The sequence below is a fragment of the Geotrypetes seraphini genome, chromosome 13 (genome assembly GCF_902459505.1).
Source record: "Geotrypetes seraphini chromosome 13, aGeoSer1.1, whole genome shotgun sequence".
Lineage (NCBI taxonomy): Eukaryota > Metazoa > Chordata > Amphibia > Gymnophiona > Dermophiidae > Geotrypetes > Geotrypetes seraphini.
The window spans coordinates 9,170,953-9,191,442 of NC_047096.1; the positions used below are offsets into that span (position 1 = coordinate 9,170,953).

Below are 20,490 nucleotides of genomic sequence, written 5' to 3' on the forward strand. Positions count from 1 at the left end.
GGTTCAGCCAAGTTCCTAAAAGCAAAGTCCACAAAGCCATTCTAAGATAGGCTCGGGAAAATCCATTGCTTATTCCTGGGATATTCCAGCAGAAAATCAGTTTTGCTGTTTAGGGATCTTGCCAGGTACTTTTGACCTGGATTGGCCACTGTTGGAAACAGGATACTGACCGTCATCATCTGACTCAGTATGTGAATGCTATTTTTTTTTTAAACCCCTAAATAGCTGCAAACAAATGAAGAGATAACAGCTGAAGAAGCCAGTTTAAGTGCTATAAGTGGAGAGCAGTGGTTCCCAAACCTGTCCTGGAGGACCCCCCAGGCCAGTCGGGTTTTCAAGATAGCCCTAATGAATATGCATGAGATCTATTTGCATGCACTGCTTTCAATGCATATTCATTGAGGAAATCCTGAAAACCCGACCGGAATACAGCTCTCGAGGACCGGAGTTCCCTACCCCTGCTCTACAGCATCCCTTAGAACAGGGGTGTCAAAGTCCCTCCTCGAGGGCCGCAATCCAGTTGGGTTTTCAGGATTTCCCCAATGAATATGCATGAGATCTATTTGCATGCACTGCTTTCATTGTATGCAAATAGACCTCATGCATATTCAGTGGGGAAATCCTGAAAACCCGACTGGAATACGGCTCTCGAGGACCAGAGTTCCCTACCCCTGCTCTACAGCATCCCTTAAAACAGTGGTTCCCAAACCTGTCCTGGCGGACCCCCAGGCCAGTCAGGTTTTCAAGATAGCCCTAATGAATATGCATGGAGCAGATCAGTATTCCTGGCATCTCCATTATATGCAAATCTCTGTCATGCATATTCATTAGGGCTATCTTGAAAACCCGACTGGCCTGGGGGTCCGCCAGGACAGGTTTGGGAACCACTGGTGGAGAGAAAGAGTCGCCCAATTGTTCCAGTGGGCTGAGAACCAGGGAACCCCGGTTCTAATACCATTGCTGGTGCTTATGTTCTTAACCCTACCCTGCCCAAATACAAATGGCTAGGTTACCAGATTTTACTTGCATAAAATCTGGACCCATAGACCCGTCCCCCAGGCCCACCCAGTTCTACCCAGTTACGCCCGTGCCACACCCCAGCCCCACCCCCTCAGCCTGTTCTCATGAGTCAGGAGGGCATCCGCACATGCAATGCAATGACATCACACGCATTCCCACTGGCTTCCAATCCCTCGCTGCATCACATTCAAAATTCCTCTTCTCACCTATAAAATCAAACACCACCATATTCCTGCCTCTCTAGACAAATATTTAATCCCCCTACGCTTCAACCCGCACACTACGCTCAGGCTATAGAGATTTGCTTGTTGTCCCCTCCATCCGAGAAATCACCACCAGCTTCAAGGACACCAACTTCGAGGACATGGGGGAATTCATCCATCAGTCGCTGCAAAACCAAGCAGAGACTGATAATGTAGAGGAATTGTGGTCAACACTGAAAACTACCATACACGAAGCAACAAACAGATTTATCAAATCTGTAAGTAAACGACGAAGAAAAAACAAACCGCAGTGGTTCTCTACGGAGGTCTCCAACCTCATAAAAGAGAAGAAGAGAGCATACATCTCCTTCAAACATTCAGGGAAGCAGGGCTCCAGAGAAGACTATCTGGCCAAGTCAAGAACCGTCAAAACAGCAGTCAGAGAGGCCAAATTGCAAGTGGAGGAGAATCTAGCAAAGAATATCAAAAAGGGCGATAAAGCATTCTTTAGGTATATTAGTGATAGGAACAGGAACACAGGAGGGATAGTACGCCTTAGGAAACCGGACGGGAACTATGTAGAATCGGACTCCGAGAAGGCTAAACTGTTAAATGAATACTTTTGCTCAGTTTTCACCCGCGAGGCGCAGGGATCCGGCCCTCAACTACCAACAGGGGATAGCTCGATAGACCCGTTTTGCAGCTTCGAGATAACGCCCAATAGTGTCTACAGTGAACTATCCAAACTCAAGGTTCACAAAGCCATGGGGCCAGACAACATACACCCCAGAGTACTCAGAGAGTTAAAAGACACCTTGGCGAAACCACTATCAACACTCTTCAATCTCTCCCTTAGCAAAGGAAAAGTCCCGCTAGACTGGAAAACGGCTAATGTCATTCCACTCCACAAAAAAGGAAGTAGGACGGAAGCTACGAACTACAGACCAGTGAGTCTCACATCAATAGTAAGCAAACTAATGGAAACTCTAATCAAACACCAATTGGATGCGGTCCTTAACGAGGGGAATCTGCGAGATCCCCGTCAACATGGGTTTACAAAGGGGAGGTCCTGTCAATCCAACCTGATCAGCTTCTTTGACTGGGTGACGAGGAAGCTGGATATTGGGGAGTCCCTGGATGTCGTGTACTTAGATTTCAGCAAAGCATTCGATAGCGTACCACACCGCAGGTTGTTGAGCAAGATGAGCTCTATAGGTTTGGGAGATACTTTGACTACATGGGTGGGGGACTGGCTAGGAGGTAGACTTCAGAGAGTGGTGGTGAATGGCTCCCCCTCCGAAACGACAGAGGTGTTAAGTGGAGTACCGCAGGGCTCGGTCTTGGGCCCAATCTTGTTCAACATCTTCATAAGGGACTTGGCTGAAGGGCTTCAGGGTAAATTAACGTTATTCGCCGATGATGCCAAATTATGCAATATAGTGGACAAGAACACAACAGGACCTGACAACAAATCCAAGACCGATAGTATGGCACACGACCTCCTCCTACTGGAGAATTGGTCCAGGACCTGGCAACTAAACTTCAATGCCAAAAAATGCAAGGTCATGCACCTAGGCAACAGAAATCCATGTAAGACTTACACTCTTAATGGTGAGATCCTAGAGAGAACTGTAGCGGAACGAGACTTAGGGGTAATCATCAGTGAGGACATGAAGACTGCAACTCAGGTGGAGAAAGCTTCATCTAAGGCCAGACAAATCATGGGTTGCATACGAAGGAGTTTCGTTAGCCGTAAGCCCGAAGTCATAATGCCATTGTATAGGTCCATGGTGAGACCCCATCTGGAATACTGTGTACAATTCTGGAGACCACATTACCGCAAAGATGTGCTGAGACTTGAGTCGGTCCAGCGAATGGCCACACGGATGGTCACGGGGCTCAGGGATCTCCCGTATGAGGAACGGCTGAATAAACTGCAGCTCTACTCCCTTGAGGAACGCAGGGAGAGGGGGGACATGATCGAGACATTCAAGTACCTCACACGCCGTATCGAGGTGGGGGAGGATATCTTCTTCTTCAAGGAACCCACGTCAACACGAGGGCATCCATGGAAAATCAGGGGAGGGACATTACATGGCGACACCAGGAAATACTTCTTCACCGAGAGGGTGGTGGATCGATGGAATGGTCTTCCGATGCAGGTGATTGAGGCCAGCAGTGTGCCTGATTTTAAAGCTAAATGGGATCGAGAGGTGGGATCTCTTCGCAAAGAGAGGTAGGGGAGGGTCATTGATGTGGGCAGACTTGATGGGCCTTGGCCCTTATCTGCCGTCACCTTCTATGTTTCTATGTTTCTATGTAAAGTCCATCTTCTCGGTCGTAGCGCCCTCGCTCTGGAACATTCTTTCCCTGCATCTAAAGCAAGAGTCTTCGCTCACATTATTCAAGACAAAACTCAAAACTTTTTTGTTCAAGGATACCTAATCTAGGAGCCCTTTTTCTTTCCCTGAAATAATAATCATTTCCAAACGCCTCCCTAGAGGCGAATTAACTCCTAATGTTCTACCCATCCCCCTCCATCCTTTATATTTTTATCTCGATATATTTTTTACCTTGTACTTTCCTCCCCTGTCATGTCTGTTTTAAGTAATATATATTACCTCCCCCCCTCCACACTTAATTATCATGAAAGATTAGAGAAACTGGGGCTCTTTTCCCTGGAGAAGCGGAGGCTTAGAGGGGACATGATAGAGACTTACAAGATCATGAAGGGCATAGAGAGAGTAGAGAGGGACAGAAAGAGAGAGAGAAAGGGAGAGAGAGAGATAGAAAGAAAGAGAGAGAGAAAGGGAGAGAGAGAGAAATAGAGATAGATAGATACAGAAAGATTGGAGAAAATGAGACTCTTTTCCCTGGAGAAGAGGAGACTTAGAGGGGATATGATAGAGACTTACAAGATCATGAAGGGCATAGAGAGAGTAGAGAGGGACAGAAAGAGAGAGAGAAAGGGAGACAGAGAGAAAGAGAGAGAGAGAGAGCTAGAAAGAAAGAGAGAGAGAGAGAAAGAGAGAAAGAGAACGGGAGAGAGAGAGAGAAAGATTGGAGAAACTGGGTCTCTTTTCCCTGGAGAAGAGGAGACTTAGAGGGGATATGAGAGACTTATAAGGTCATGAAGGACATAGAGAGAGGGACAGAAAGAGAGAGAGAAAGGGAGACAGAGAGAAATATAGAGAGAGAGCTAGAAAGAAAGAGAGAGAAATGGAGAGAGATAGAGAGAAAGGGAGAGATAGAGATAGAGAAAGATTGGAGAAACTGGGACTCTTTCCTCTGGAGAAGAGGAGACTTAGAGGGGATATGATAGAGACTTACAAGATCATGAAAGGCATAGAGAGAGTAGAGAGGGACAGAAAGAGAGAGAGAAAGGGAGACAGAGAGAAATAGAGAGAGATAGAAAGAGAGAGAGAAAGGGAGACAGAAATAGAAAGAGATAGATAGAGAAAGATTGGAGAAACTGGGTCTCTTTTCCCTGGAGAAGAGGAGACTTAGAGGGGATATGATAGAGACTTACAAGATCATGAAAGGCATAGAGAGAGTAGAGAGGGACAGAAAGAGAGAGAGAAAGGGAGACAGAGAGAAATAGAGAGAGATAGAAAGAGAGAGAGAAAGGGAGAGAGACTGGAGAAACTGGGACTCTTTTCCCTGGAGAAGAGGAGACTTAGAGGGGATATGATAGAGACTTACAAGATCATGAAGGGCATAGAGAGAGTAGAGAGGGACAGAAAGAGAGAGAGAAAGGGAGAGAGACAGAAATAGAAAGAGATAGATAGAGAACGAGAAAGGGAGAGAGACAGAAATAGAAAGAGATAGATAGAGAACGAGAAAGGGAGAGAGACAGAAATAGAAAGAGATAGATAGAGAACGATTGGAGAAACTGGGTCTCTTTTCCTTGGAGAAGAGGAGACTTAGAGGGGATATGATAGAGACTAACAAGATCATGAAGGGCATAGAGAGAGTAGAGAGGGACAGAAAGAGAGAGAGAAAGGGAGACAGTAGAGAGAGATAGAAAGAAAGAGAGAAAGGGAGAGAGAAAAAGAGAGAGAGAGAGAGAAAGATTGGAGAAACTGGGACTCTTTTCCCTGGAGAAGAGGAGACTTAGAGGGGATATGATAGAGACTTATAAGATCATGAAGGGCATAGAGAGAGTAGAGAGGGACAGATTCTTCAAACTTTCGAAGACTACAAGAACGAGAGGGCATTTGGAAAAATCGAGAGGGGACAGATGCAGAACCAATGCTAGGAAGTTCTTCTTCACCCAGAGGGTGGTGGACACCTGGAATGCGCTTCCAGAGGATATGACAGGACAGAGTATGGTATTGGGTTTCAAGAAGGGATTAGATGATTTCCTGAAGGAAAAGGGGATAGAAATGTATAGATAGAGGATTATTATACAGGTCCTGGACCTGATGGGCCACCGCGTGAGCGGACTGCTGGGCGCAATGGACCTCCGGTCTGACCCAGCAGAGGCACTGCTTATGTTCTTATGTGGTGGATTTTTTTTTTTTTTTTAAACTTTTGTTTTTAAATATTTTTATTGACTGTAAACCATCTAGATACATTTCGATGGATGATATATCAAAGAAATAATAAACTTGAAGAGGAAGCTTTTCGAAACCTGGACAAAGTGCCAGGTTCTGAAAAACCGTCCGGACGTGCCCTCTAAAAAGAGGACATGGTCCGGGTAAATCCAGACGTCTGGTAGCCCTACAAATGACTATGAACCCTTGAGGGACAACAAGAAGAGGCACTGGAGATGTCACAGCCAACTGATGGATCTGAGTCATTTCTTCAAAGTGAAACGACTCACTGAGTCATTTCTTCAAAGTGAAACGACCCACCCTCCCCCCTTTTTCTTATTCACGCCCCACCCCACCCCCCACCCCCCCGATCCACCCTATCCTGCTACCCAATCTGTTCAATTAATACTTAACTGCATGTAACTATGTTTAATTAATGTGAACCGCCTAGAACTCACTGGATATGGCGGTATATAAGAATAAAGTTATTATTATTATTATTAATATGTAAAATCAAACAAAGTCCCAACTAGGATCCAAGTTCCAGCTTGATATTGTCCCCTGAGGAAGGCGATGCTGTCGCCGAAACTTGGATCCTAGTCGGGACTTTGTTTTTTTTTTTTACATATTGTAGTCGTTTCACTTTGGATAAAAGACTCAGATCCAGCAGTTGGCTGCGACATCTCCGGCACCTTTTCGTGTTGTTCTTGGCGTAGCAGTCCGAGGCTTGGTCCGGTCTTTCCTTTTCTCCTGTAAACCCTCGAGGGACAGGAAAATATTTATTGTACTTATAAGTCACCTTGAACTATTGAGAAATGTGTGAGCTAAATCCAAATGAAACAATGCCTTACTGAAATGATTCCTCAGTGAGCGTTGCAGCTGCCGGGATGAATGAGAAAGGTGGTAAAATGACATGCCAGAAGTCCTAATGGAAATGCAGAGCCACGACTGGGTCTCTTTGGCAGGCTGCAGTGAAAGAATTAATCGGAGACCTTGATCTGCCCGGTAGAGCAAAAGAACCACCTAGTGGAGAGAAAAGCAGGCCAAGACTCAGGAAGGTTCAAACCTTCCCGAAACTCCTTATGAAACTTCCCCCTTCACTGCCTACAAGCCCATTTGTACCTGTTTGTACGTACTGTAACGGCACCTTGAGCTAGGATTTGGAAGAGCTGAGGAATTAAAATCTAAGGGAGGAATTCATCAAGAGGTGCTAACTGCATTAGTGCACGCTAACGATTAGTGTATGATAAATGCTAAAAAGCCCATTTTATTCCTAGAGAATGACACAGGGACTAATTTTTGCAGATGAGGACGGAGCTTAGGCATTGGTGGAATGAGGCATTATGACATCACAATCTGAGCTCTAGAATGTTGCTACTTAGGATTTTAAAGCGTTTGAGGCTTGTGCAGATGAGGACAACGGAGCTTAGGCATTGGTGGATTGAGGCATTATGACATCACAATCTGAGCTCTAGAATGTTGCTACTTAGGGTTTGAAAGTGAGGCTTGTGCAGATAAGGACGGAGCTTAAGCATTGGTGGAATGAGGCATTGTGACATCACAATCTGAGCTCTAGAATGTTGCTACTTAGGATTTTAAAGCGTTTGAGGCTTGTGCAGATGAGAACGGAGCTTAGGCATTGGTGGAATGAGGCATTATGACATCACAATCTGAGCTCTAGAATGTTGCTACTTAGGATTTGAAAGTGTTCGAGGCTTGTGCAGATGAGGACAGAGCTTGCAGGAATGGGGCAGGGACAGGAAAAGAAGTTGCGGGGATGGGACGGGAAAATGAGTTCCTGCGGGGACAGGGAAAAATTTGTTCCCGTGTCATTCTCTACTTTGGGCATCTTAGCAATTTAGCCCAGCCCCCGCTGTCCCAGGTACCACAGTTAGGTTGTAAGCCCGCCAGGACAGATAGGGAAAATATAAGAATACCTGATTACTATTCAATGTACTGAGAAGCACTTTGGGTGAATCTCTCCGTGAAAAGGTGGTTAATAAATCCCGGTAAATGAATAAACGACAGAACACTGACTATTAGAACAGACATGATCAAATGCAATCCCTACCCCTCTGCCACCACTAAAAAAGACCTAAAGAGAAAGCAGTAAAGAAAAGCTGAAACCATTTTTCAACTATCACTTACAACAGTTACTCAAAAGAACTGGCACATTGGATGAACAAGTGTGAAGGACAAGTTTCTGTTTCGATTCATCATGAACATTAAGAACAAAATTTGCATACTTAATTTATGCATTATTGATGTCTAAATTAGACTAGTGTAACAGAGAAAAATGATGGCAGAAAAAAAGGCCAAATGGCCCATCCAGTCTGCCCATCCACCTCTCCTTATTGGCTAAGGCTAACATTTGCATCTCCTCTCCCTATTGGCTAAGGCTCTTTACACCTACATTATGATGTCATAAACCTTTATGGTTATAGAAACATTGTAACATGATGGCAGATGAAGGCCGAATGGCCCATCTAGTCTGCCCATCCGCAGTGACCATTATCTCTTTCTCTCTCCAAGAGATCCCACGTGCCTATCCCAGGCCCTCTTGAACTCAGACACAGTCTCTGTCTCCACCACCTCTTATGGAAGACTGTTCCACGCATCTACCACCCTTTCCATAAAAAAGTATTTCCTTAGATTACTCCGGAGCCTATCACCTCTTAACTTCATCCTATGCCCTCTCATTGCAGAATTTCCTTTCAAATGAGAGACTTGACTCACGCGCATTACATAGGCAATTAAACATCTCTATCATATCTCCCCTCTCCCGAGTATACCTACTGAGATCTTTAAGTCTGTCCCCAAACGCCTTATCACGAAGACCTCAAACCATTTTAGTAGCCTTCCTCTGGACCGACTCCATCCTTTGTATATCTTTTTGAAGGTGTGCTCTCCAGAATTTTACACACTATTCTAAATGAGGTCTCACCAGAGTCTTATACAGGGCCATCAATACCAGCGGCGTAGCGAGGGCCCTCCCCGTCCTCATCTCCGCCCCCTCCCCCAATCCTTCCCCGTAGCTCTAGCTGTTCACCGCTGCGAGGAACAACGTCGACGTGCTCCTCGCGGCCCCGGCAGCTCTCCCTATGATGTCACTTCCTGCGCGCGGCACCCGGAAGTGACATCAGTGGGAGAGCCAACGCGGTCGCGAGGAACACGTCGAAGCTCTTGCTCGTGCACGTGAACAACTGGAGGTACGGGGGAAGGGAGTGGGGTGCATGTGCGTGCCTGGCAAGAGGAGGAGTGAGAAGTGGCGGAGGGGGCACCCGGGCCAGACCGCCCCCCTGCCCTCCCCCCTTTAGTACACCACTGATCAATACCTCCTTTTTCTTACATATTAAAGGGCAATCAATCCCTCTTAACAGCTGAGGAGATCATTTAATACATCAGCAGGATAGAATTTTTGTTAAGGACGTGCCTGGACTTAGGGCCCTGAAGCAGCGGACATAAAAAGAGAGTCTGCGAAACGCTGGCCGCGTCGGCCTTGGTTTTGCCGTGAACGGCAGGATATGAATGAGACTGTGAAGCTCAGCGCGACAAGAGATAAGGGCAGTGAATTTTACAATTAAATAAAGAAGTCTGTTGATGTGCATAAGTTGAGGGTGATTTGGACCAATGAAAAAGAAGTTACTAAGATTGAGAATAAGAAAGTTGAATGATATAATTCAGAAGAATAAAGAAAAAAAGTAAAACAAAAACAGTTAAGTGGGATTGATTGCCCTTTAATACAGTGTTCCCCTGTGAATTCGCGGTTTGCAGACTCGCTCATTCACAGTCTGCTCCGACCGCCTCTTCCTGTAATAAAGTCGGGCTACACCAATCACGAGCTGCGTGTCAAAGCAGCTCCAGATTGGTGTAGCTCGACTTTACTACAGGAAGAGGCGGTCGGAGCAGACTGCCAAGTGATTTTCTTCACCCGCCGGCGCTCCAGTTGTCCTCCCCTGTCTTTTGACAGGCGAAAAACCGCATTTGTGGTTTTTTTGAAATTTGCAGGGGGGGGGGGGGCTCCTGGAACGGAACCCCGTGAGTTTCGGGGGAGTACTGTACTGTGATTTTTGGACCACTTGGTCATGATTGCTTCTTTCAAAGATTAACCTAAATACTGCTATTAAATTACTGGGTTTTAAAAAGAAATTCGATGGAGTCGCCTCACTTTATTTGCAGTTTCATTAGTGGCCAGTTTTGGGGTTTTTTTAAAAAAACAGAATCCAGTCTAAAGCTCCGGTTCTTGCACATAGAGCAGGGGTGTCAAAGTCCCTCCTCGAGAGCCACAATCCAGGCAGGTTTTCAGGATTTCCCCCATGAATGTGCACGAGATCTATTTGCACGCACTGCTTTCATCGTATGCTAATAGATCGCATGCATATTCATGGGGGAAATCCTGAAAACCCGATTGGATTGCGGCCCTCAAGGAGGAACTTGACTCAGTTAATTACGTCCTTTCACCAGCCCTTATATGCCGGCTAGAATTTTGAGATCGATGCAAGATAACAGGTTGGCTGGGAGTCAGCGAGAAATAAAGCATTTTATTTTATTGCCCTACAATTATGGAATCATTTACCACGGAAATTGAGGTTAGAAGCAAGTTTCAAGTTTCAAGTTTATTTATTCTTGATGAATCGCCTATTTAAATTGCTAGGCGATGTACAATAATAATAACATATATTAATAAATGAAACAAGCACAATATTAATGGTGACAAAAAAACAAATTTGTTGTTAGTTAAAATTTAACACACTTAATAAACTGAGTGTAAACATAAGCTTAAAATAATTTTGTGGGTAAAACATACAAGACATGTGTGGTTAAGAGGGGAAATAGTTACAATTTTTGATAGAGGAGAAGAAAAAAACATAAAAGGGAAAAACAAAAAGGGAGGTTATAATGGTTGTTTTAAAAAAATTAAAAAAAAACTATAAAACTCGGTAACGGTATGAAGATAATCGATTTTTCTTTGTCCTAAGATCCATACGCATCTTTAAAGAGGAAGGTTTTTAACGTTTTTTTAAACAGTGTTAGGTCTTTTAGTTCTCTAATGTATTGTGGTAAAAGATTCCAAGAATGTGGGGCCATAACTGAGAACATGTCTTGTCTTCTAGTTCCTATCATTTTAATAGAAGGCACTGAAAGAAGATTAAATGAAGATGAACGAAGTGATCGTGTTGTACTATATGGGATAAGCCATCTGTTAATAAATTGGGGTTCATTAAAGTTTAGGGCTTTGAACACCAAAAGCAGTAATTTAAAGGTGATACGATGGCTTATAGGAAGCCAATGGGATTTAATCAACAGTGGGGTGACATGATCATATTTTTTAGCTTTGTAAATTAGTTTCACAGCGGTATTTTGTATAAGTTGCAGTCTTCTTTTTTCTTTTTGTGTTACGTTTATAAGAAGGGAATTGCAGTAATCTAATTTAGACATTATTAGGGAATGAATGAGAATGTTAATGGATTCTGGTTCTAAGAATTTTGCAAGAGAGCGAATCAATCGAAGTTTATAAAAACATGATTTAACGATATTGTTTATATAGTCGTGATATGTAAGCTTATCATCGATCAAAACACCTAATATTTTTAAAGAGGTGACCTGTTCTAAATCAGTATTTTAAACTATGGTGAAAATGTTTTCTTTCTGTGAAGCAATTGGGCAAGATTCCGTTTTGGCAGAAATAATTCATATATATTAGTGGAAATGGGCCTTTCAATGAGAATCCTGCGATATAAAATTAATACAGGACGTTATGAATTCGCATGTGGGGATGAATGTGACCACGTCTTTTGTTTGTATCTGTATCCTATTTTAAAATGGAGTTCTTTTTCTATATATTAGATACAGTGTTCCCCTGTGAATTTGCGGTTCGCGAATTGCAGACTCACTAATCTGCGGTATTCTCCAACCGCCTCTTCCGGTACTAAATTCAGGCCACACCAATCAGGAGCTGCGTGTCAAAGCCTGACTTTAGCAACAGGAAGAGGCAGCCGGAGCATACCGCGATGTGATTTTGCGCCCGCCAGCGCCCCAGCTGTCCTCTCCTGCCTATAAAAAAAAACCATATTCGCGGATTTTCAAAATTCGCGGGGGTTTCTGGAACCGAACCCCCGCAAATTTCAGGTGAGCACTATATTTGTAAACCACTTGGACCAGTCGTAAGAATAAGTGGTATAACAAGTTTTAATAAAACATTAAACATTTCCATAATTTAAAGAATCATAAGCTGTACGGATATAGTATTTATTTATTTATTTATTCAATTTTCTATACCATTCTCCTAGGAGAGCTCTGAACGGTTTATATTAATTTATTCAGGTACTCAAGCATTTTTCCCTGTCTGTCCCGGTGGCTCGCAATCTATCTAATGTACCTGGGGCAATGGGGGGATTAAGTGACATGCCCAGGCTCACAAGGAGCAGATTTGAACCCACCACCTCTGGGTGCTGAGGCTGTAGCTTTAACCACTGCGGCACTCTAGAAATCAAATGGAGTAAAAGTGCACTAACTATAGGACAATGAAGCCATTGTGACATCACTGAGGAGATTGGTGGAATGAGGCATTATGACATCACAATACCCTAAATGGTTCTGTATCATATCCAGGTCTCTAAGCATTGCTCACATCCAGATGTTGTCATGTCTGCCTTTCCCGAGCCTGGAGCCATTATGATAACTTTTTGAATGTATTTATTTTAGGTTATAACAGAGTATCTGTTGCAATGATTCACCTTAAAAATTATAAATTAATCTCAACCCCCTTGGGCAAGAGGTAGAGTGAGCATACTGGCACCACAGCTAACGTGCCAATCCTGGAAATATACTTGTGCTCCTTGAGTCTGTATCACCAAATAGCAAAGCTACATCGATACACATGTCCATTCATACTACTCTCAAGACCCTTAAAATGAAAGCGTGCAAAACTATTTTTACTTACACTTGTTGCGTACTGAATGTCTCTCCAGATGGAGGTCTCCCGAGAAAGATCGGACGCCTCAAACAGATTTTCTAAGATCACCTCCCCTATCATGTCATGTCTAGAAAACCTGTCAAAATCAAAGACACTGAGGTGGAGCTTTCTGCTGGTTAGGTCTTCGTAGGGCACCGGGAAATGGAAGGACTCGTCAAAAGTGGGATTCAGGGTCTTCCTGTGGACCCGAGTCTGAAACTTCCTCTTCCTGTCGGGAAGGAGGTAGATCTTAACATAGGGGTCGGAGCTTCCACAGAAGTCTTTGGCTGGCAAGTCAAAAGCCTTGAGGATTTGCACAATCAGCGTTTCATTCTCATAGTCATACTTGAGCGCGAAGTTAATTTTCCCACAGGATTTTGCGTCGTCTTTCTTGGTGTCCTCGGAATCGACGGACTTCTGTTTGTAAAGTTCAGGTTTGATCCTGCCAATGCAGGTCGGTTGTTCCGTCACTTCCACAGCTTCAGTTCCGTAGTCGACACTGGAGACGTGCATCTGCCGAGGTAGGTGTCTCTTGAAAGAGATGTGCCTGAGTTCAGCCGGGAGAAACAAAAAAAAAATAATCACGTTTTAGTATTTTATTTTAGTTCCTCTCTCTCGAACCCCTTCCTTAAACCAATTCTAAACTTTAACATTCAGGGAGGAAGATTCTCAGAACTTAAACGTGCCTTTAACATGCTCGCTGAACTGGTTCCAGCCGGTTTAGAGTGCATTAATGTTAGCGGCGGATTATCAAAATAGTTTACTGTGGTCTTTTCTGACTTTCCTAGCACTCTCCCATTCTGCCATGCAAATTTAGTACCGTGCATACTCGAATATAAACCGACCCAAATATAAACCGAGGTAACCTTTCCCCCCCCCCAAAAAAAAGTAGGAAAAAAGGTTGCCTCAAATATAAACTGGGTGGTTCAAAATTCAAGTGCAGTGCCTTGCCCGCCTCTCCACCCTGTTCCCCCTCCCTTGCTGCTCTGTCAGGCTCTGCATCCAGCCCCCTTCGCTCCCTCCCTCCCCTGTCCTGCCAGGCTCTATACCCAGCCTAACTCCCTCCCTGCCAGGTTCAGCACCCTGTCCTCCCTCCTTCCCGATGACTTGCAGGCTTCTGCCGGGCCTGCCGTGAGATGCGATGGCTGGGACAGGAAGGTTCCCTCCCGTCTCCTGTCCTAGCCGATTCTAAGAATTTTTACCTCCTCCCCTGATGGTCCCCCCCTTTACTTTCCCTGATGGTCCAGCGGTGAATTGCGGCAGGAAAGACCTTCCTTCACTCCTGTCCGTGCAGAGCCACCAGCTGATTGGCTGCTGTGAACTTCCCACCCCCCATACCTCTTTCTATCTTCGCCAGCGCAAGCAGCTGCTCTGGCCTGCTGCTTGTGCTGGCTTTCCCTCTGATGTCACTTCCTGGTCCCGCAATCCGGAAGTGATTTCAGAGGGAGCCTGGCCAGCGCCAGCAACAGGCTAGAGTAATTGCCCACGCTGGCAAATATTTTAAAGGGGCAGGGAAGGGAGGTCGCAAGTGTGACATGGGGGGGGCAGAGAGGTGCCGGCGCCCCCACCAAGACAGAACCTGAGGCGATCTGTCCCCCCTTACTACGCCACTTTAACCATTAGGCTGGTCCTAAACTCCAAATCAGTAATATTTGAATTTAAATCAAAGAAATGTTCATGCCAGCGGTGGGTCTTCTTTCTTCTGCCTTTCGAATAACTGGGACTTCAGCCGTGCATGAAAACGGGGCAAGGTAAGGTCACAGAACAGAGAGTGCCAATTAGATTAGCTTCTATTTCATGAATCTGATAGAAACACAAAACATCTCGTAATGAAACCCTGCTGTTCAAATTAACTCCCAATCATTTACTCAATGACTTGTGCAAATCCTCTTAATTTCAAGCTGATAAAAGGAGCAGCGCTGACTGGAATCGCCCAAACCACGCAGCGGTCCTCTTTCTTGGGTCTGTTGCGTACCACAGAACCAGCTCTGCAGGTGCCAGTGGGAGCGACCCCCCCCCCCCCCTCCCTTCCCCAGGATTGAGTAAGCTTTGCCACAATTTGTGTTCTGATTGGCAGCCCCAATCATTTTGCAATGTCAGTGCCTCTGGCTCTTCCTTTGGGTCTTAGGGCAAAGTCTCCTGTTGTTTTTCATTTTAGCATATTATATGGTTTACATTTTTACAATTTCTAGTTTTACCAGAACCCGGACCTCCGTGTGCTTTTATTTTGTTTTCTAGCCAGATTTTGAAAATGATTGGGGGTACTGAACTCAAAACTCACACCCCTTACCCCCCCAAACATCTGGTGTCAGGTCAAAAGCGCGCCGGGACAAAGGCGCGCCCAGACAATTGAGCGCAGCGCGGAGACACGTGCCGCAGAAAATTACTGTTTTTACGGCTCCGACAGGGGGGATGTGGGGGGGAACCCCCCCACTTTACTTAATAGAGATCGCGCCGCGTTGTGGGGTCATTGTGGGGGATTGTAAACCCCCACATTTTACTGAAAACTTTACTTTTTCCCTGTTTTTAGGGAAAAAGTTAAGTTTACAGTAAAATGTGGAGGGTTACAACCCCCCAAGCCCCCCACAACGCCGGCGCAATTTCTATTAAGTAAACTGGGGGGGGGGCTCCCCAACAAAACCCCCCGTCGGAGCCCCTAAAAACTGTACTTTTCTTCAGCGCGCGCCTCCGTCTTGCGCTCAGTTGTCGGCGCGCGCCTTTGTCTTTCGCGGGGTTGTCTATGAACTAAACATCTGGCAGTGAGTAGCCAGCCTGTATTTAAATGTCAAGAGCTGAGCAAGTCATATGGAATAATGAAAATTAGGGTCCTGCCACTCCTGCCCCTCACAGCTTGTCAGTATCATACTCACTCTCTCTCTCCCCCCTCCCCATCTAGACTAGAGCACTTTTTTCCCAACCAGTCCCTCAGCCGCATCATCCACACCACACTTTTTTCCCTTCAATCTTTTTTTTCCACTTTCCCCTAATTTCTTTTTCTTCCTTGCTCCTCCTTGTCCTCTTTCTCTTCCTCCCTCTGTGCTTTTTTTAAAAAAAAATTTTCTCCTTTTTCACAGGCATCATTTGATGTTTTTATATCTAGGGTCTAGGGATCTGGATTTTTACTGACGTAAAATCTGATAACCCTAAATGCTCAGCTCATGCCAGTCTGGACCTGAATGATCAGTACTGGGCCTACTGCAGGTCCTGAGGTTCCAGAGTTGCTGGAAGTACTGTGAGGGGTAATTCTATAAGGAGCTGCTTGTTATAGGCAGCAAGAAGGTACGCAAAGGATGGTATTCCTGTCTGAGAAGCTGCCATGTTTTCTGACTCGGAGCTTCACTAAAAGTTTCATTACCTGTACGTCCTGAGGCAGCTTTTTTGAGGCGAAACGCTGCCCATCGTCGACGTGTGGGATATTTCTTCTCGATACAACTAGAGAATATTTAAGCACTAGTTGTTAAATTGCTTTCAAGTCTCCCAATAGGTGTCAGGTCAAAAGTCGCCGGGACAAAGGCGCGCCCAGACAATTGAGCGCAGCGCAGAGGCGCGCGCCACACTAATTTACTGTTTTTTAGGGCTCCGACGGGGGGCGTGGGGGGGAACCCCCCACTTTACTTAATAGAGATCGCGCCACGTTGTGGGGGCGTTGTGGGGGGTGTGGGGGGTTGTAAACCCCCACATTTTACAGAAAACTTCACTTTTTCCCTGTTTTTAGGGAAAAAGTTAAGTTTACAGTAAAATGTGGAGGGTTACAACCCCCCCAAACCCCCCATAACGCCGGCGCGATGTCTATTAAGTAAACTGGGGGGGCTCCCCAACAAAACCCCCGTCAGATCCCCTAAAAACTGTAATTTAGTGTGGCGCGCGCCTCCGCGCTGAGCTCAATTGTCTGGGCGCGCCTTTGTCTTTCGCGCCGTTGTCTATGAACCCTCCCAATACATTGTGGACAACTCAGGGATTGATTGCATTGCACAAGTGAAACATTATAAAGGAGGTTTTTTTTAAGCCAGTGATTGCATTTACCCCTATAAAGCCTCCTATTTATCTGCAATTCTAATATATCGTTGGGTTGGAGGAGGGGATATGAGGCTTTTTCCTACCTCGTAATAATTTTCACAATATTAAACCTGTTTACTAATTGCTAGCTAATCCCTGCGCTGTTTCCGTTCGGTGTTTTGGGAGACCATTTGTGATTCATTCCGTAGCATTTACATGGTATGTGTGTTTGCTGTGCTGCAAAACGTTTTGAGAGTGTGGTTGTGTTGTATTCCTGTCATTTATACATGTAAGGGGCAACTTACATAGTAAATGAACTTTTATAGAATACCAAATAGCAGCTATGTACATGAAGAGGCCAATTCCATAGAAATATTTTTAGCCACTGGCTGGCACTTCTGGAGGACCTTAGAATAAGATTAAAAGACAAAAAGAAAAAATGATACTGATTGGTGCTTGAAGGTATGAATTGATTCAGTGTCTTACAATTGGCTGCAAGTTAATACTATTTTGATGGCACGTACGGCGTGCATGGATGGCGCATGGGCAGAGCATACGAAGGGGGCACAGGTGGCATTAAAAATTATAGACTACGGTAATTTGTCATTTCAGCATCGTCTCAAGCCTTTATACGAACTATAGCAGTGCACTTCCTTTTCCTTGAAGAACATAAGAACATAAGCATCGCCTCCGCTGAGTCAGACCACAGGTCCATCATGCCCAGCAGTCCGCTCCCGTGGCGGCCCCCCAGGTCGATGACCTGTAAGTGATCTATTACTCTAAAGCATTTGTACTGTATAGTACCCCTCTAATTATACCCTTCAATCCCCTTTTCCTTCAGGAATTGGTCCAGTCCCATTTTGAAACCCAAAATCGTACTCTGCTTTACTACCTCCTCCGGAAGTGCATTCCAGGTGTCCACCACTCTCTGAGTGAAGAAGAACTTTCTGGCATTTGTTCTGAATCTGTCTCCCTTCAATTTTTCCGAATGCCCTCTAGTTTTTTGTTGCCCCTAGTCGGGTTTTCAGGATTACCACAGTGAATATGCATGAGGGATATTTGCATACAATGGGCCTCATGTCAAGCATCTATTCAGTGTGGTAATCCTGAAAACCTGCCTGAACTACTGGTCTAGTGGGAATGCTCATGCCTTAAATTTAAGTGACATTTTTGGCCATTCATTCTAGTATATTATAAAGATAAGTAGGCACAGTGGCGAAGTAAAGGGGGGAGCAGGGGGGCCGACAGCAGGGGGTGTCAGCAACTTTCCGCCCTGCCACTGCTTCCCCCCCACTGTACCTCTAACTCATCACTGGCGCAAGCAATAGCTCCAACCTACTAATTGTGCCGGCCTCGATGCTCCCCTCTGATGTCACTTCCGGGTTCCACAACCAGGAAGTGACATCAGAAGGAGAGCCGACACCCACACGGGCAGCAAACTGGAGATGCTGCTTGCCCCGGGAAAGCCAAACAGGTATGGGGGGAAGGGGAGGGACAAAGGCACGCAGCGGTGAGGGATCAGGAAGGAACAGGGGGCAGAAAAGAGGGTGTGGGGGCACCACCCCCCCGGGTGCCTCTCACCCTCACTATGCCTGTGAGTAGGCACCTACTTTTCTGTATCCAATAGGCATGAAATAGGCACCATAACCAATACATTTCTTAGGTTTATTGTTTATTGGGAGCTTCTAAACCACTGCTAATGACTGGGGAGTCAATTCAGAAAGATTTGCATGAGCTTCTTTAGAGGTGTTACAATACAGAGCTACAAAGAGCTTCTGCAAGGTGGGCTCTGTACAGAGTTACAGGGGCTTCTGTATCAGCGTTGCAATACAGAGTTTTTAAGACCAGCATAATTATGGCATAATCAATCATCCTATTTATGTTACTGGCATATCGATCATCCTACTTATTTGCATATGTTCATACCAAATCAATCGTCCCACACATCTAATATTAGGTTTACTATTGCAGCTAAGTACACTAGATTTGCACACCTCCTAAGGAGTTTAGCCTATTCAACTAAATATAATCTATATACACGTAGACTTCCCCCTCCGTATTGGCGGAGATAGGGGGATCAGCATGGCCGCGAATACAGAAAAACCGTGAAAAACTTCACTATTGAAAATGTGATAGTGAACTAGCACCCCCCACTGGCAGGACTGTACATCAAGGACTCCTGCTCAGATTAGAGGGAACAGCGCTTATTTCACCTAGCGGTGAAATCAGGCAAAGCTCTTTCATTAGCCACAGACTGCAGAGATGGATCTAATTTTATTCCCCGCTTTGTGCAATAAAAGTGTAGAGGCTGGACACTGTTAATTCCATCTGACAAAGCACCATGTCACCAATATTCCTCCTGCTCTCCCTGCCACGTAACCAAATTAAAGTAACCACAAACATATTGACAGCTTGACACAATGAGGTCAAATGACAAGACAAAAAGGTCCAAAATCCCTCCACTGAAATCAAACCGCTCCCGATGAGACTGGCAGAGTATGTCGGCATGCCTGAAGAGGTTAGTCTGAGAATAATTTAACTTCCAATGAAAGCTTCAGCCACAGATACAGGCAAAAACTGCTGCAGAGTGGAATCAGGGCTTAATGAAAGAGAACCAGAGGGGAAAATATGAATCAGGAGATGCTGAACAAGAGAGAAATAGGACTGAATCACCAGAAAGGTTATATTCTTTTTCTGGCACTAAACTTTCCATAATTATAAGACCCACTTCACTTAGGGAGCTATTTATGAACTCATGTTGGATAGGGAATGTCGGGTTTAATTGGTGCTGTTAATAAGAACATAAGAACATAAGAAGCGCCATCTCCGGATCAGACCTTCGGTCCATCAAGTCTGGCGATCCGCACACGCGGAGGCCCCGCCAGGTATACACCTGGTTTATTTATAGCCACCATATCTTTATATGCCTTTCTCAAGGAGATATGCATCTAGTTTGCTTTTGAAGCCTGGGACTGTCGATTCCGCAATAATCTCCCCTGGGAGAGTATTCCAGATGTCCACCACTCTCTGTGTGAAGCAGAACTTTCTGACATTAGTCCTGAACTTGTCCCCCCTTAGCTTCATTTCATGTCCTCTTGTCCGTGTCAAATTGGACAATGTAAATAATCTTCTCTGCTCTATTTTGTCGATTCCTTTCAGTATTTTGAAGGTCTCGATCATATCCCCCCTCAGTCTCCTTTTCTCAAGGGAGAACAATCCCAGTGTTTTAAGTCGATCCTCATATACCAGTTTCTCCATACCCTTCACTAGTTTGGTTGCTCGTCTCTGCACCCTCTCCAGCAGTTTTATATCCTTCTTTAGGTAGGGAGACCAATGTTGGACGCAGTATTCCAAGTGAGGTCTGACCATTGCCCTATAAAGCGGCATTATTGCCCTATAAGGAGCTCCAAACCGAAACAAATCAAATATAGAGTACCCCAGGGGGCCCTATTATCCCCTCTTCTTTTCAATCTTTACATCATACCACTGCTTGACATAGCCCCAAAAACACCAAATCAAAATCCACTCCTTCACTGATGGCATTCAACTATACCTACCACTAGGCGCAAATCACGACAACCAGGCCACAACCCTGCACAACTGCTTATCCAAAATGAAACATTGGATGACCTCAAACAAACTTCAACTGAACGCCTCCAAGACTGAACTACTATGGATTAGGGGGGAAAAAAATGCTCCTACACCCACCCTTCCCTAATCTGGGAATCAACTACCTTGATGGCAAAAGACGGAGTGCGGAGCCTAGGAATTACTCTTGACT

The 20,490-nt window shown here is 45.0% G+C and overlaps 1 protein-coding gene across 10 annotated transcripts in view; it reads right to left on the reverse strand.

Moving 5' to 3' along the window:
• The window catches only part of SYT6 (synaptotagmin 6), a 262,997-nt gene that overhangs the window by 50,599 nt on the left and 191,908 nt on the right, over positions 1–20,490 (reverse strand). For all 10 annotated transcript variants that reach the window (XM_033918904.1, XM_033918907.1, XM_033918903.1 and 7 more), the window contains one exon: positions 12,702–13,260. In XM_033918904.1, coding sequence (XP_033774795.1) covers positions 12,702–13,260 — 559 coding nt within the window. The remainder of the gene's footprint in view (positions 1–12,701; positions 13,261–20,490) is intronic.